This window comes from Chrysemys picta, chromosome 3 (genome assembly GCF_011386835.1).
Source record: "Chrysemys picta bellii isolate R12L10 chromosome 3, ASM1138683v2, whole genome shotgun sequence".
Taxonomy (NCBI): Eukaryota; Metazoa; Chordata; order Testudines; family Emydidae; genus Chrysemys; species Chrysemys picta.
The window spans coordinates 153,340,426-153,355,204 of record NC_088793.1 but is presented as its reverse complement, the minus strand read 5'-3'; the positions used below and the strand labels follow the sequence as shown (position 1 = coordinate 153,355,204).

The 14,779-nt window shown below is 41.7% G+C and overlaps 1 protein-coding gene across 2 annotated transcripts in view; it reads right to left on the bottom strand.

Annotated features, from left to right (window-relative positions):
• BABAM2 (BRISC and BRCA1 A complex member 2) overlaps positions 1 to 14,779 on the bottom strand; it is a 308,755-nt gene that overhangs the window by 30,615 nt on the left and 263,361 nt on the right. For both annotated transcript variants that reach the window (XM_008174875.4, XM_008174880.4), the window contains exon 11: positions 2,046 to 2,199. In XM_008174875.4, coding sequence (XP_008173097.1) covers positions 2,046 to 2,199 — 154 coding nt within the window. The remainder of the gene's footprint in view (positions 1 to 2,045; positions 2,200 to 14,779) is intronic.

Genomic DNA, 14,779 nt, shown 5'->3' with positions numbered 1-14,779 from the left:
TACTCCCTCTACTGTATGTAGTTATGTTTAATCTAACTCTGCTTATATGCAAAGACTCAGAGGTGACAAACCTCATAGCAATGTCTATAGGTGATAATGTTTTCACCCCTCAGCTCATAGAGAGCTGAGAAAAACTAAAGAAAAATTATGCAGCCAGTGCTTTTCCAAAGGACTGTTAGAGCACCACTACATTTCAGGAATGGGGATTGGGCAGGGAGGTTCAACTTGCATGTGCTGATTTATATGTAAGTTTAGAGCAGACAGAGTGTGTGTTTGTGTACAACTCCTCCAACAAAACTAATGTATTGTCCAGTACAGGCATGAAATAACTCACAATGATGCTTCCGAGTTATAGTTTTCATTCTTTTCAACAAAACATCTACAATATTCTGGCACTTGCATAGCCCCCTTCGTCAATCCTAACAAACCAACTCAACAAAAAGAGAATACGTTTAACAGGAGACAGTGCTCCTAAAAAAGTCAATTATTATAAACAAACAAAAACACATACCTGGTGCAATATGTCATCCAGAATCCCAAATGCTACTATTTGATATTCTCCATATTATTTAAGGCATTATAAAACTTGCATGTGTTTCAGTTATTCACTGTTTACTTCTACCCTTCCCAAGTTATAGTCTATACAACGATGTGCATCATTCACCTGATTTTTGCAGCTGAGCTCTTTTCCTTTGACTTCCTTGTGTAAGTGCCCTTTGCTAATTCATTTAAATCTTTTGATTCTGGTGTTCAAAGCCCTTCATTCTGATAGGCTATTTTATTTATATAATGGATGTCTATATGTGCTGTAGTCCAACTTGTACTCTAAGTTATTGCTGTTTCAGCATTTCTACAATTTGTAAAATCTAAGTACAGGGCCTTTGCCCATATAGTTCCATCTAGGTGAAATTTGTGTTGCTTATTCATTGCCTCGCTTTTAAGTCTTATTTTAAACATTATATTCTGGTTTATATCCTATCTACACCTTTGTGTTAATTCTATGTTGTTTTAGTTATAGCACTTGGGCGCTTGCGGTAAAGTAAAACAGTAATTAACATGAACATTGTACTATGTACCAAGATATAAATGTCTAAATTATACTTAGTTATGCTTGAATTTGTAAATACGATGACTACAATCAGAAACTCCAGCCAGTAGGAGCAGGTGCAAAGCAACCCATTGCTACACTGGGGGGAGAGGGTAAAATGAGGCCACTGCTCCCCTCAGTATCCCCCAGACCCAGAACTGTGCAGGGGAGACCCTCCCATACTCTGGGGAAACAGGGATCCAGGTAGTGCCTCTCGGCCAATCTACCATGTGGCCTTGGGGAAGAAGTGCAGTCTCCAGCTGGTAGGAGAAGCTAAAGAAGCAGTCAAAGCAGGGAGATTCAGAGAACTTTCCATGGTTTAACTGGATTTTCTCTGCCCTGTGTTGATTGGCTGTTTGCTCCACCCATTCCCTTTCCCATCTTTCAGTATCTCTTCATTTCAGCTGCGGTCCACACCTGCCCCTTAGCCTCTTCTCCCCAACCCTGTCTCCCTTACCCTCTTCTGTTCAATGTTTCTTCCCCTTCACTTTTATTTCTGTTTAGCGTACCCCCACTAACGAAACCCACCTAAAAAAATTGTGGAATGAATATGACATTTTCTGTCTTCAAACTGTTGACTCTGCTTGTGTGTGACACCCTTCCCTCCAACCCTGTGTCTGTCTTATTTATTTAGATTGTAAGATCTCTGGGGCAGGACTAGCTATTACACTGTTTGCACAGTGTCTAGCACAATGGGGCCCCACTGGTTGGTCCTTTGGCAATATCATAATAATTGATTATTAATAATAAAATATAAACATGTAAGTTACATTCAAATGTGTGAATATTAAGACTGCATTCAGTTCCAACACAAATATAGCCAAGGAAAACGCTAGACAAAAACAGTGTCTCATATCAGAATGTCCAGTGCATACAGATAAATCTATACTCTAATACTTAACAACTCTTGACCCTCTAATAAATGAAACTTTTGGTATTAAACGATAGTCTGACTTACTTTGCTCTCTTGGCCATCTCATTGCCATCCCAGCGTGGGCTGTAAGGGTAGTTTTTCTGGGCCTGGGAATACAGCTGTCCACTGTTAGTGAAGTGATAGACTGATTGAAATGTTAGAGTTGGCTGGTCTCGAGGAAAGTACAGAGGTAGGTCAACTGCAAAGACAGCAAAAGAAAAAGATGGAATGAAAGAGACATCTTTTCTTGCTTTCATCTTTATTGTGAAATACATCATTCCTACCTATTAACTCTAAACTCAGGTTAAGAAATGTACCTAACCAGATCTTAAATGAAAAAAGTAAAAATGCTGGGGAATTCTAATATCTCTTCTTGTACTTTCAATAAACATGAATTATATTATGTCGATGTCTGACTCGATTTATGTTTACTGAAGTATTTTATTTTACAAAGCAAATGACACATGGTTTTATTGTGCATTTACAGATTAATCACAGTATTTCCACTAGTTCAATCTCTCTCTCTCTCTTTTTCTCTTTCTTTTTCTAATGATTATTGCATTAAAGTCTGTATTTTTCCAGCTTAGTTTCTACTTTCAGGAATGTTAATACACATTCTGTTTTGCGAAATAGAGCAATACTGTACTTTTATAGAATCTTTCATCTGATGAGCTCAAAGTGCTTTATCAGCCATAATTAATCCTTACAACTTGCCTGGGAGATGCAAGTATTATTAACCCCATTTTACAGATGGATAAACTGACGCCCAGAGAGGTTAAGTGATTTAATCAAGGTCACATTGAGTCACTTGCAGAATCTAGAACAGAACAAAGGAATCCCAACTCTCAGTCAGATAAACAACTAAAACTACAAAAAGAAGAACAGGAGTACTTGTGGCACCTTAGAGACTAACAAATTTATTAGAGCATTTATTAGTCTCTAAGGTGCCACAAGTACTCCTGTTCTTCTTTTTGCAGATACAGACTAACACGGCTGCTACTCTGAAACCTAAAACTACAAAGTCACTGATATCAGAAATGTTTTACTCTTAAGTGTCCCCAGAATTAGATCCTATCTCTTTTAACTCCCCTTGCTTATCACCCAAAAGGAAGGAGGCCATCTCAAGATTAGTCAGGTCTGTTAGATCAACAAACCAGTCTATAATGGAGAGTATTCCAGAGGCTCTTCAATTTGTAAAACTTAACCTTTTAATTCCCAAATGTATTCTTAGAATATAACATTTTCTTGGGTCTTCTTTTATATTTGGTAGACTTAAAAAATCTCCCTATTTGGTTTTAAGATTTTTACTCATACATCCATCTCAGTATTTACTTTTACGGCCTGATCCTGCATCCACTGAAGTCAATGGCAAAACATGCATTGTCTTTAGTGGTACAAGATTTGGCCCTCAAAGCATCCCTCACTATCCCATTTAATATCCCAAAATGATGCATTCCACTAACCTTAAGAGACAAAAGAACAAATTCTCACCCATTTAGTTTTGTAAGACCGTAGCTCATTCATCGGAACTTGGGATCTCAGAAATCTTCATTTGTGACTTCACAATTCTACCTAATGAGACGTCAAGGATCCTGACTGAATAATGTCAGATGTACTTAAAAATGGAACAGGCCTAGTAAATGATTTATCCCATTTCTATGCCAGAGCAGGATTGTTTCCTCCAATATATTTGCTAGTGCTTTGTGTATTCTATTTTTAAATATTTCAAGATAGGATGCTTCCACCACTTCCTTTGAAAGCCTACTCCACAGCCTAAGATATAGCAATCTCAGAAAGATTTTCTGCTAGTTAGCCTAAATTTTCCTACTCTTTGAACTGGACAAGCCTTATTTTCCCTATGCTCCAAATCAAGCCTGCCAACCCCACAGTCACTCCCTTCATATGTTTATGGTAATGAGGTACACAAAACCAATTAACCAGAGGACTCAGCCCACACAAATGCTTGCTTGATACATTTAAGAGGTAACATGATGGACTGAGTTAGTTTGATCAATTTTGGGGAAGAACATTACTACGTTTAAGAAAAAAAAAAGTTAGATTCAAAAATGAAATACTTTGTCAAAGTCTTCTTGGTAGCATGGTTAATGCATGATATCCCTGAAAAAGAATTGCCACACAATAAGCCACTTATCAGTAAGCAAACTACTTGTTCCTCCCTCTCACAGACATTACTCTTATGCCAAAGAATCAAAAGAGCTGCTCTGTAGAGAGCAACGTAAACCCCAGGAGACTGGTTCTCAGTTTTGAAGCTGGAAGTTTACTTTGTTTAGTGCTGTGTAATTTAAACTCCATTTCTTAGTACAGTCTTTATCTGCTCTCTCTGCAGAATCAATTTCAGGAGGAACACCCTCCCTCAAATAACTGTGCAAGTGGTATGAAACACTTCTTTGCTTATAAGTATGAATAAAGGATAGCAAACTCCAGTAAAGAAATTAAATCATATTATCTCTATTTATTTCATTTATCTTTTTACTAGAGACTTTCAGGTCTCCATTAGCTTGATTTTGAAAACTTCTCACTACGTGAAAGAGGCAGTAATAGCATTTTTCCTTCCATTAACTAAACCAAAAGCTTTGTTTTTCAGAAAAAGTATCTAGCAGTACAGCTACGGTCTAAAAGCACTATAGAGACATTGCTGTCACTTCAGAGAAGCTCTCATTTTCTGTGATTAGCCTTTCATCTTTCAGAGTATTTTTTCAACAGAGGTACAGCAAAAGAAGAAAGAAAGAAAATGCTTCCTCCTTTTCTTAACCAAAACATTTATAGAGGTTTTCAGGAGTCAAATATAATGTAAACCGGGGAACCAGACCATCAAAATAGATTGGTTTAAATTTGAACTGTCCACTCCTGGCCAAGAGCAGTACCACCTTGAACTTCAAGCCAAATCTTGAAAAGTAATGATGGCTGCCTTTGATTTCCAAAGCTATTGTCCACCTGAGAACACAAAGTATAACCAGAGCTCCCATTTTCTAAACCAAGTGTTTCTCTAATTAAGGATGTGAGCTGAGCCTCATCAACAAAAATGTGACCCTAATTATGGAGCACAACCACACCTATAATTCAAGTAAACAGGAAATGGCCCTGAATTTTAACCTGCTCTATACATTTCAAATAGCCAGCTATTATTTCAGAAGTAGACATTAAGGGCCAAATTCATTGCTGGCACAGTGGACATAAGTCCACTGGAGTTAATAAAGTAGTAGTTGTTTCTTATGTCAAGTTTGAATTCGGCCCAAAAGTTTTCTGAGCATGTAAAATAAGCAAACATGTTATCAGTTAATATTTACAAAGGGTTTTGAAGATAAAAGGTCAGATTTTGCTCTTGGTCACACCTGTGTTTTTGTGGCAGTGGCAAAGGTGTGATGGAGAAGATTTTGCCCTTTGCTGGTTATACAAATGATATAACTATGTATTATAGAACACAGATCAAATCTGCTTCTGTATAGTATACAAGGGGACAGAGTTAAGTGTTGGCAAAATTATATCTATCGCAGACCACATTTATATTTTACTATATTAGAATGCATCACAGTGCAAAATAAATCACACTTTCTTAAGTGAGCATCTGAATTGTGACGATTACAACAGCAAGCTTTGGTTTTGCATTTTATTTAGCCACAGTATTTAGATACTTAAGAAACACAAAAGAAGTATTCATGGTGAATGCAAGTGCTATTTCCAAATCAAAGCTGACTCACAAGTACCTTGGTGGTGTATCTGCAGACAATAAGTGGATGACTCATGTCTGTAAATTCCTGAAAATGGCAATAGACCCTTGCTTAGTCATCTTTTGCATGGATGCTGTTTCATGAGCTCTGTAAACCATAATGAGGGATTTAGCTCTTTACCGGCCTTTTTTTTTTTTTCCTTCTAAACCGTACAAATTACATCTCTAAAAATAACTTTATCTAGGTGAGTCACGTCACTTAACAAGCTTCCACAAGTCATACGGTTAAATAGTAATATTTACTTAGGAAGGTACAAATCTTGCTGTCAAACTAGTCTTGGTTTTAAAATGAAAAGGTTGTCAAAGGAAGTCCCATTTACCTAGGGTTACCATATTTCAACAATCAAAACAGAGGACGGGAGGAGCCCCGCCCTAGCTCCGCCCCCGTCCTGCCCTAGCCCCGCCCCTGCCCCTTCCACTCCCTCCGACTTCCTGCCCCCTCAGAACCCCCATCCCTCCCCCCCACACCTTGTCCCCTGACTGCCCCCTCCTGGGACCCCTGCCCCTAACTACCCCCCAGGACTCCACCCCCTACCTAAGCCTCCCTGCTCCTTGTCCCCTGACTGCCCCCTCCTGAGACCTTCCCACCATCCTAACTGGACCCCTAGGTCCCTACCCCCTACCTGTCCCCTGACTGCCCCAACCCTTATCCACACCCCCACCCCCAGACAGACACCAGGGACTCCCACGCCCCATCCAACCACTCCCCACCCCCTAACAGCCCCCCCAGAACTCCTGACCCATCTAAACCCCTCTGCTCCCTGTCCCCTGACTGCCCCCTCCTGGGACCCCTGCTCCTAACTGCCCTCCAGAACCCCACCCCCTACCTAAGCCTCCCTGTTCCTTGTCCCCTAACTGCCCCCTCCTGAGACCCCCCCCCACCTGTACTGACTGCCCAAAACCTTACACCCCCAACCCCCAGGCAGCCCCCCCCGAACTCCTGACCCATCCAACCCTCCCCCCTGCTCCCTGTCTCTTGACTACCCCCTCCAGAACCTCCCTGCCGCTTCTCTGACCCCCTGGCCCCCTTACCCTGCCGCTCAGAACAGAGTGCTGCAGAGCAGTGCACTCGGCAGCAGGGGAGGGGAGCAGGGGTCGGAGCTCCAGACTGCTGGAGGCCCGAGGCAAACGGCCGGCCAGCGATCTGCGAATGCAGGGGGGGGAAGGGAGGGAGAGAGAGGAGGGGAGTGATCTCAAGTTGCAGGGGAGAGGAGGGGAAAGCGGAGGAGGGGCTCTGGCTGCGGGAGCTCCGTGTGAGTGGCACGATCCGTCCGGCTGCCCTGTCAGCGTGCATGCTCTGCATGGGGTGGGGAAATCCGGACATTTACAAATTCCCCCCGGACGTTATTTTTAACTCAAAAAAGCCGGACATGTCCGGCAGAATCCGGATGAATGGTAACCCTACATTTACCCCATCTCTCCCAGGAATAGAAGCTCTTTCATTGGAAAATGTAAACTATTAACTAATCCAGGAAAGTAAAGCTTTCTGATTTAGTTCCAGATTCAGCATAATTTAATGATTTTGATTGTTTACTTTGGCTTATTTTTTTAAAATAATCATTTTAAATAACACAATAATTGGCCAGAGGAGCACACTAGTAGGGTTAAAACCAGAAAGACACTTGTTTCACTCAGACTCAGACTATACTAACATTTACAGACTAATTACCAATAGGGTCAACTTCCTAATCTGGCAAACCTCCTATCCTTTCTCAGGGAAAACTTTTATGGTAGTGCTGAGTAAACCTGAGCAAAGGACCTCAAGATTTCCCCTAACTTTTTATGCTGTGTTTATTCCAAAATGAAAAAGAAAAAGTGATTTGCACAGAGATTTAATTGTAGCTTATAAATAGCTACAGTAGTTTGATGTTTTTTAAAAATAAAAGAAGCTACAAAAAACAATACATACACATTTCAGTTGTTCTTGCTTTTGTGCTGTCATGTAATTTAATGTATATGCTCAGTGTATTTTCAATATTGTTATCTAAATGACAAACCCTGGCTAACAATTGCCTGAAAAATTATGCCAAGAATTAGTAAGCTTTTTTTGTTTACCTTCTCAAAGATCAATAACACTGAGGTCTGGAACAGAACAATGTTAACCACTCAGATCACACATGCAAACAACTCCAGAGTTCATAAGAAAGTATTATTTACCTTGGAGCTAATCTAACAAGATAATATAATATGCAAATCTTTGATTCCTGATTAGATCAGTGGTAAATACATTTTTTTTGGACATTTGATTTTATATTCCTTTTAGCAGTACAGTAGAACTTCAGAGTTATGAACACTTCAGGAATGGAGAGTGTTTGTAACTCTGAACAAAACATTTCAAAATTTCAAACTCTAAACAAAACTGGCAGCAGCGTGCAGGGGTAGTATGTCATAACCAAGAATATCCCTGCTCCATTTCATATACAATAAAACAGAGTTGTGAACACCAGAGTTACGAACAGACTAGTCAACCACAAGACTCATTTAGAACCGGAAGTACACAATCAGGCAGCAGCACAGGAAGAAAAAAAAAAAGGCAAATACAGTACAGTACTGTGTTAAATGTAAACTACTAAAAAAAATAAAAATAAAGGAAAAGTTTAAAAAGAAAGCTTTGACAGGGTAAGGAAATTGTTTCTGTGCTTGTTTCATTTAAATTAAAATGGCTAAAAGCAGCATTTTTCTTCTGCATTGTAAAGTTTCAAAGCTCTATTAAGTATATGTTCAGTTGTAAACTTTTGAAACAACAACCACAGCATTTTGTTCAGCATTATGAACATTTCAGAGTTACAAACAACCTCCATTCCTGAGGCGTTTGTAACTCTGAGGGCTTGTCTACACTTATCGGGGATCGATGCATTAGCAGTCGATTTAGCGTGTCTAGTGAAGACCTGCTAAATCGACCACAAATCGCTCCTTCGCCCCCCCCACCATCGACTCCTGTACTCCACTGGATCGAGAAGAGTAAGGGGAGTCAATGGGAGAGCGTCTCCCATAGTATGGACCCCATGGTAAGCAGGAGCGCCGCCAGCTTTTCCGCTGCTCTAGGCGGCGGAAGGTCCCGCCCCAAAATGCCGCCTCCCCACAGAGGCGGTGGAAGGTCCCGCTGCGGAAATACCACCACGGTCGCCGCCCCCCAAATCGCAGCGCCCCAGGCGACCGCGTAGGTCGCCCAATGGTTGCGCCAGCCCTGATGGTAAGTAGATCTAAGCTATGTCGACTTGAGTTATGCTATTCACATAACTCAAATTGCGTAGCTTAGATTGACTTTTCCCTGTATTGTAGACAAGGGCTTAGGTTCTACTGTATCCCCAGAGCAAGTCCCTTCTGTACACTGAAAAATGCAGGGGGTCCTGTGAAAAAAACAGTACATGAACATGTAACTAAAGACTGTATCATAAAGCATACATACTACGGGGGCTGAATTAGGCAATCTTAATTCCCTAACTTTTAGTGCTTGACTTTTCAAGCTTAATTATGGTTCTTTTAACACAGTTATTTTGTGTGTAATTTCCTACATGTTATAAAAACAAACTGAAAAAACAAATTTCATCATATGACATAATCATAGAACCACAGATGTGTAGGACTGGAAGGGATCTCAATAGGTGATCTAGTCCAGTCCCCTGCACTCAAGACAGGACTAAGGAATAACTGGACCATTCCTGATAGACGTTTGTCTAATCTGCTCTTAAAAACTTCCAATGACTGAAGTTCCACAACCTCCCTAGGCAATTTATTCCAATGCTTAACTACCTGACAGGAAGTTTTTCCTAATGTCCAACATAAACCTCCCTTGCTGCAACTGAAACCCATCACTTCTTGACCTATCCTCAAAGGTTACTGAGAACAACCTTTTATGTACTTGAAAACTGTTATAATGTCTCCCCTCAGTCTTCTCTTCTCCAGACTAAACAAACTCAGTTTTTTCAATCTTTCTCTATAGGTCATAGACCTCTAATAATTTTTGTTGCTCTCCTCTGGACTTTCTCCAATTGTCCACATCCCTCCTGAAATGTGGCACCAAGAACTGGACACAATACTCCAGTTGAAACCTTATCAGCCCCCACATTGGTTATCAGCAGGGTTGGATCTTTTAGCTCCACCACACAGACCTCTACCACTTGAGCTAACAGAGTAACTGATAGGAGTCTCAGAGTAGCAGCCGTGTTAGTCTGTATCCGCAAAAAGAACAGGAGTACTTGTGGCACCTTAGAGACTAACAAATTTATTAGAGCATAAGCTTTCGTGGACTACAGACCACTTCTTTGGATGCATATAGAGTGGAATAAATATTGAGGAGATATATATACACACAAGATCTATATACATACAAGATCTCTATCAAGCATTCTTAAAACTACAATACCCACCTGCTGAAGTGAAAAAACAGATTGACAGAGCTAGGCGAGTACCCAGAAGTCACCTCCTACAAGACAGGCCCAACAAAGAAAATAACAGAACACCACTAGCTGTCACCTTCAGCCCCCAACTAAAACCAGCGCATCATCAGAGATCTACAACCTATCCTGAAAGATGATCCTTTACTCTCACAGATCTTGGGAGACAGACCTGTCCTCGCTTACAGACAACCCCCCAACCTAAAGCAAATACTCACCAGCAACCACACATCACTGAACAAAACCACTGACCCAGGAACCTATCCTTGTAACAAAGCCCGATGCCAACTCTGTCCACATATCTATTCAAGTTACATCATCATAGGACCTAATCACATCAGCCTTACCATCAGGGGCTCGTTCACCTGCACATCTACCAATGTGATATATGCCATCATGTGCCAGCAATGCCCCTCTGCCACGTACATTGGCCAAACCGGACAGTCTCTACGCAAAAGAATTAATGGACACAAATCTGACATCAGGAATCATAATACTCAAAAACCAGTGGGAGAACACTTTAACCTGTCTGGCCATTCAATGTCAGACCTGCGGGTGGCTATCTTACAACAGAAAAACTTCAAAAACAGACTCCAACGAGAGACTGCTGAGCTGGAATTGATATGCAAACTAGACACAATCAACTCAGGATTGAATAAGGACTGGGAATGGCTGAGCCATTACAAACATTGAATCTATCTCCCCTTCTAAGTATTCTCACACTTCTTATCAAACTGTCTGTACTGGGCTATCTTGATTATCACTTCAAAAGTTTTTTTTTTTTTTCTCTTACTCAATTGGCCTCTCAGAGTTGGTAAGACAACTCCCACCTGTTTATGCTCTCTGTATGTGTGTATATATATCTCCTCAATATTTATTCCACTCTATATGCATCCGAAGAAGTGGTCTGTAGTCCACGAAAGCTTATGCTCTAATAAATTTGTTAGTCTCTAAGGTGCCACAAGTACTCCTGTTCTTTTTGATAGGAGTCTGGGGTTCCATTCCAGGTTCTGGAAAGCAATGTGCTCTAGTGGTCACAGACCCGTCTATATCTTGTTTCCTCAAACCTGATCACTTCTGCCCATGTCCTCTTCAGTCTTTTCCCTGTCCCAGTCCTGTTTTTGTAGGCAACTGAAAACAGGATCTTGTTATGGGAAGCATTGGGCAACCTTAATAATAAGCAGTGCTACCAGCTCCACCTATAATAAAAACGGTCTCCTAGGCGAGGCTGGTTGTTCAACTGCTCTTTTCAGATCAAGCATGACTGAGGTACAGAGCTAAGTGTCCTCAACATATTGATACCTCTGCACCCAGATATCCTAACTAACCTTCCTAATTGTCTCATGTACACAGTTAAATGAACAAACAAACAGACAGACAGACAGACACACACACACACGATCTGACCTTCTTGTTGTACGTTGTGGGATACTCACACACCTCAGGGTATTCTGAAGGTTGGGGTCAAATGCCCACAATTCCCTCTGATTTATCCTATAATCAAACACTTTCATATGACATTTACAAACTCGCCACCGCAAACTCAGATGCAGCAAAGAGGAAAGTAGCTCTCTTTTCCACTGTAAGGGCAGCACATATAATCCTTGTGTATTTGCAAGGATGCAGTGCTTAGAGACATTCAACTGAAGCTGACCCAAGAGTGAATTTAGAGTTTCACCATTTCCTTTCCAAGTCACTGTAAATATTCTTGTTTCTGAGGGAGGGCGGTAGCTGTGCTTGCACATGGCTCCTCTCCCCACAGTGCACCTCCTTCCTGGACAAAGCAACAGCATCAGACTGAGCGGAAGAAGCCATGTTTTCAGCAAAATGGTGGCTGGTAAGAGGAACAGATGTGGCCGTGAAGAAGACTGCACTGGGCAGTTAAAAGTGACGTGGACTTCTGGCCACTGTGACCTACGGGGCAGTAGAATTCAATCAAATGTACTATTGGACAGGGAATTCTTAAAGGGAATGTTGCTTTGTGGGGCTGCAGCTGAAGGACTGCTTATAGGGATGTAGGTTCATGTGAATCCAGAGTGCCACCATGCCAATAGAACTGAACTGCAAGGAGCCTATGTTGCTCTGGAAACAGGTATAACGGCTGGAGAAAGTGGAATGTTTGTTTGTAGGAGACACAATTAAGTATGGATGCATACCAAGCTTTACTGAAGAATGGAGAGTTTTGTTGGTATGACTTTCTAATGTAGACCAGGCTTTAGTCTTACTACAAGGGTAATTCACGGCCTAATCACAAAGTTGCCTAGGGTGGGGTGTAAGGCAAAAAGGGCAGTTTGCTCCAGGCCCCCCATCTGAGAAGGCCCCCAAACCAAGTGACATTGTGACCTGAGGTGTGGGGTCACAACACTACTCAGATTTGGCCCACCAGGCCAAACCTGGGTGGTGCTGTGACCTCGCACACCAGGTTGCAACACCTGGAGTGGGGAGCGGAGCCCAGCCCCATGGGACAGGAGCTGAGACACTGCTGCAGCATCAGTGTAGGCTGGCTCACTCTCCAAACCAACCCCCTGCCTCCTGGGCCTCCCTTCAATGGTATTTTTTTTGGAAGGGTGAGGAGACCTCCTTTTCGGATTTTGTCCCAGGCCTCCAAAAACCTCTGTGCAGCCCTGCCTAATCTGTATCAATTTCCCTATAACCAGTCTACATTTTCTCCTTATTTCATCTCCTTACCCACTGTTATCCCTCTATGCACCTCTTTAAATAACTGCCCTCTCTCCCTAGGGCTTAAATTTAGATTTTAAAATAAAGATTGAGCCTGAGTATTTGTACATTTTACCTGCAAAATAGGAAACATTATAAAACAAATCTTGGATTGTGTTGACCTAACTACTATGCCCCTTACGAAGATGGAGTTATTAAGTCAGTGTAGTGGGTGAGTTACATAAGTGGGAACTATATTTTAGTGTAGACGGCTACAGAGTTAGGTCAACGTGACTTGCCTTACGTTGACCTAACTCTGTGGTGTAGACCAGTCCTTACTCTTAGAGCTTGTCTACATGAACAATTACAGCACTGCAAGCTGGAATCTACCCCGTACTATCCTGCCGAGCGAGCGGTCCATGTGGACCCTGCTGATACACGATAACAGTTTGTTAAAGCACTTTTATCTAGCCCTCTTTGAAATGGGATGAGCTCAAAGAGCATTAATGAGCTGTTAACACGTGTCAGTCAGTCCACAGCAGGCTAGTGTGAGGTTGATTCAGATGCCAACTTGCCTCGGTCTAACTGTTTATACAGACAAAAGCACTTAGTGTTTGTTAGAGCAATATGTTTCCAAAGCTGTAAAATGGAGCTAGTAATGCCAACATACATACCACACAAGGGTGCTGGGAGGCTCAATGAAAAGTGCTAAGCATTCATTTATGTTTTGGACATTGGGGCGGAATGACTTCATTCTATCACATTTCATTGAAAGGATTGTTCCACCTCCATACTTTCATACAGTATGTAATGAGGGAATGAAACCTCCTGCGGCGGGTGGAGATCAGAAATACAAATGCATTTCTGTTCTGGTAGAGAGAACAGTAACACACAGAAGCATTGGGGATTATGTAGACAGTCTACCACCCACATGAGATTACTAAGAGTTTGAATTTTTTTTTTAAGAGGTATAAACACACACAGTTTATTTGAGGTGTATAAGAGACACACCTGGGGAGCTGACCTGGTCACTGGCTAGACTCTTGTAGTGATAATGGTTTAGTATTTACTCCTGCTTCTGTTCTGATATGTTATATATGTATATTTCCTTGTAAGAATGAAGGACAAAATATGTAACATGATCCAATAAGACCATGAATTGTATATGATACCTTTCCTCATGAAAGAGGCGTACATGCTTTACAGACCATGGACCAGATTCAGACCATGGGTGCAGGGACATGAACATTGTATCCTCTGCATAGGTTAGGGCAGTTACAGTTAGGGAGGCTTTCACCACTGGGAGAAGGCAAGTGATGGTACCATTGCTCCTCCTCCAATTGGGTTTTTCTAAAGAAAGCAGCTTCCATGAAGTTCTTGTGGGACTGGTGAAGGCTCCATAAGAAATCTGCTGATTTAGTGCACCTCCTGAATGGCCCTGACCTGACCTAGCCCTGACCTGACCATGTTTGGCTTTGTGGTGGCCGGGTCAAGATCCCTCAGTGGAACAGGGTTTATAATTGGCTTGGCTACTGTATCCCACCACTCCTCCCTTGACTTTCTGCTGCTGAAAACCTGTAGCCTAAGTTCTGCTGGTTCAAAGTGCAGACTAAAGGGGTGAATTTGGTCCATGTATACAAGATTCACTGTCAACCAATGAAGTGAACTTATCAATTGGTTGGAAATGCAGCAGCATTCTATGTCAGCGACACTACAGTGGTAATATTTTTAAGGGAGAAGGCAAAAGAATGAAGAATAACATTCAACTGAAATTACTGGGGCAAAGTAGGTCTGTAAGGTCACCTGGGTTAGAATTTGGTAAATATATTGGGACTAACATCCCTTCTCCTGCAGAAGGTGCATAGGATCTTCAGAGAAACACTGTCAACTGGAAATCTGCAACCCAGTAGATTTAAAAAGTGAATTAAAAGCAGTTCTTAGTGCTCCACATGCCCCTCAGGCCCCCGCCAGTTTTG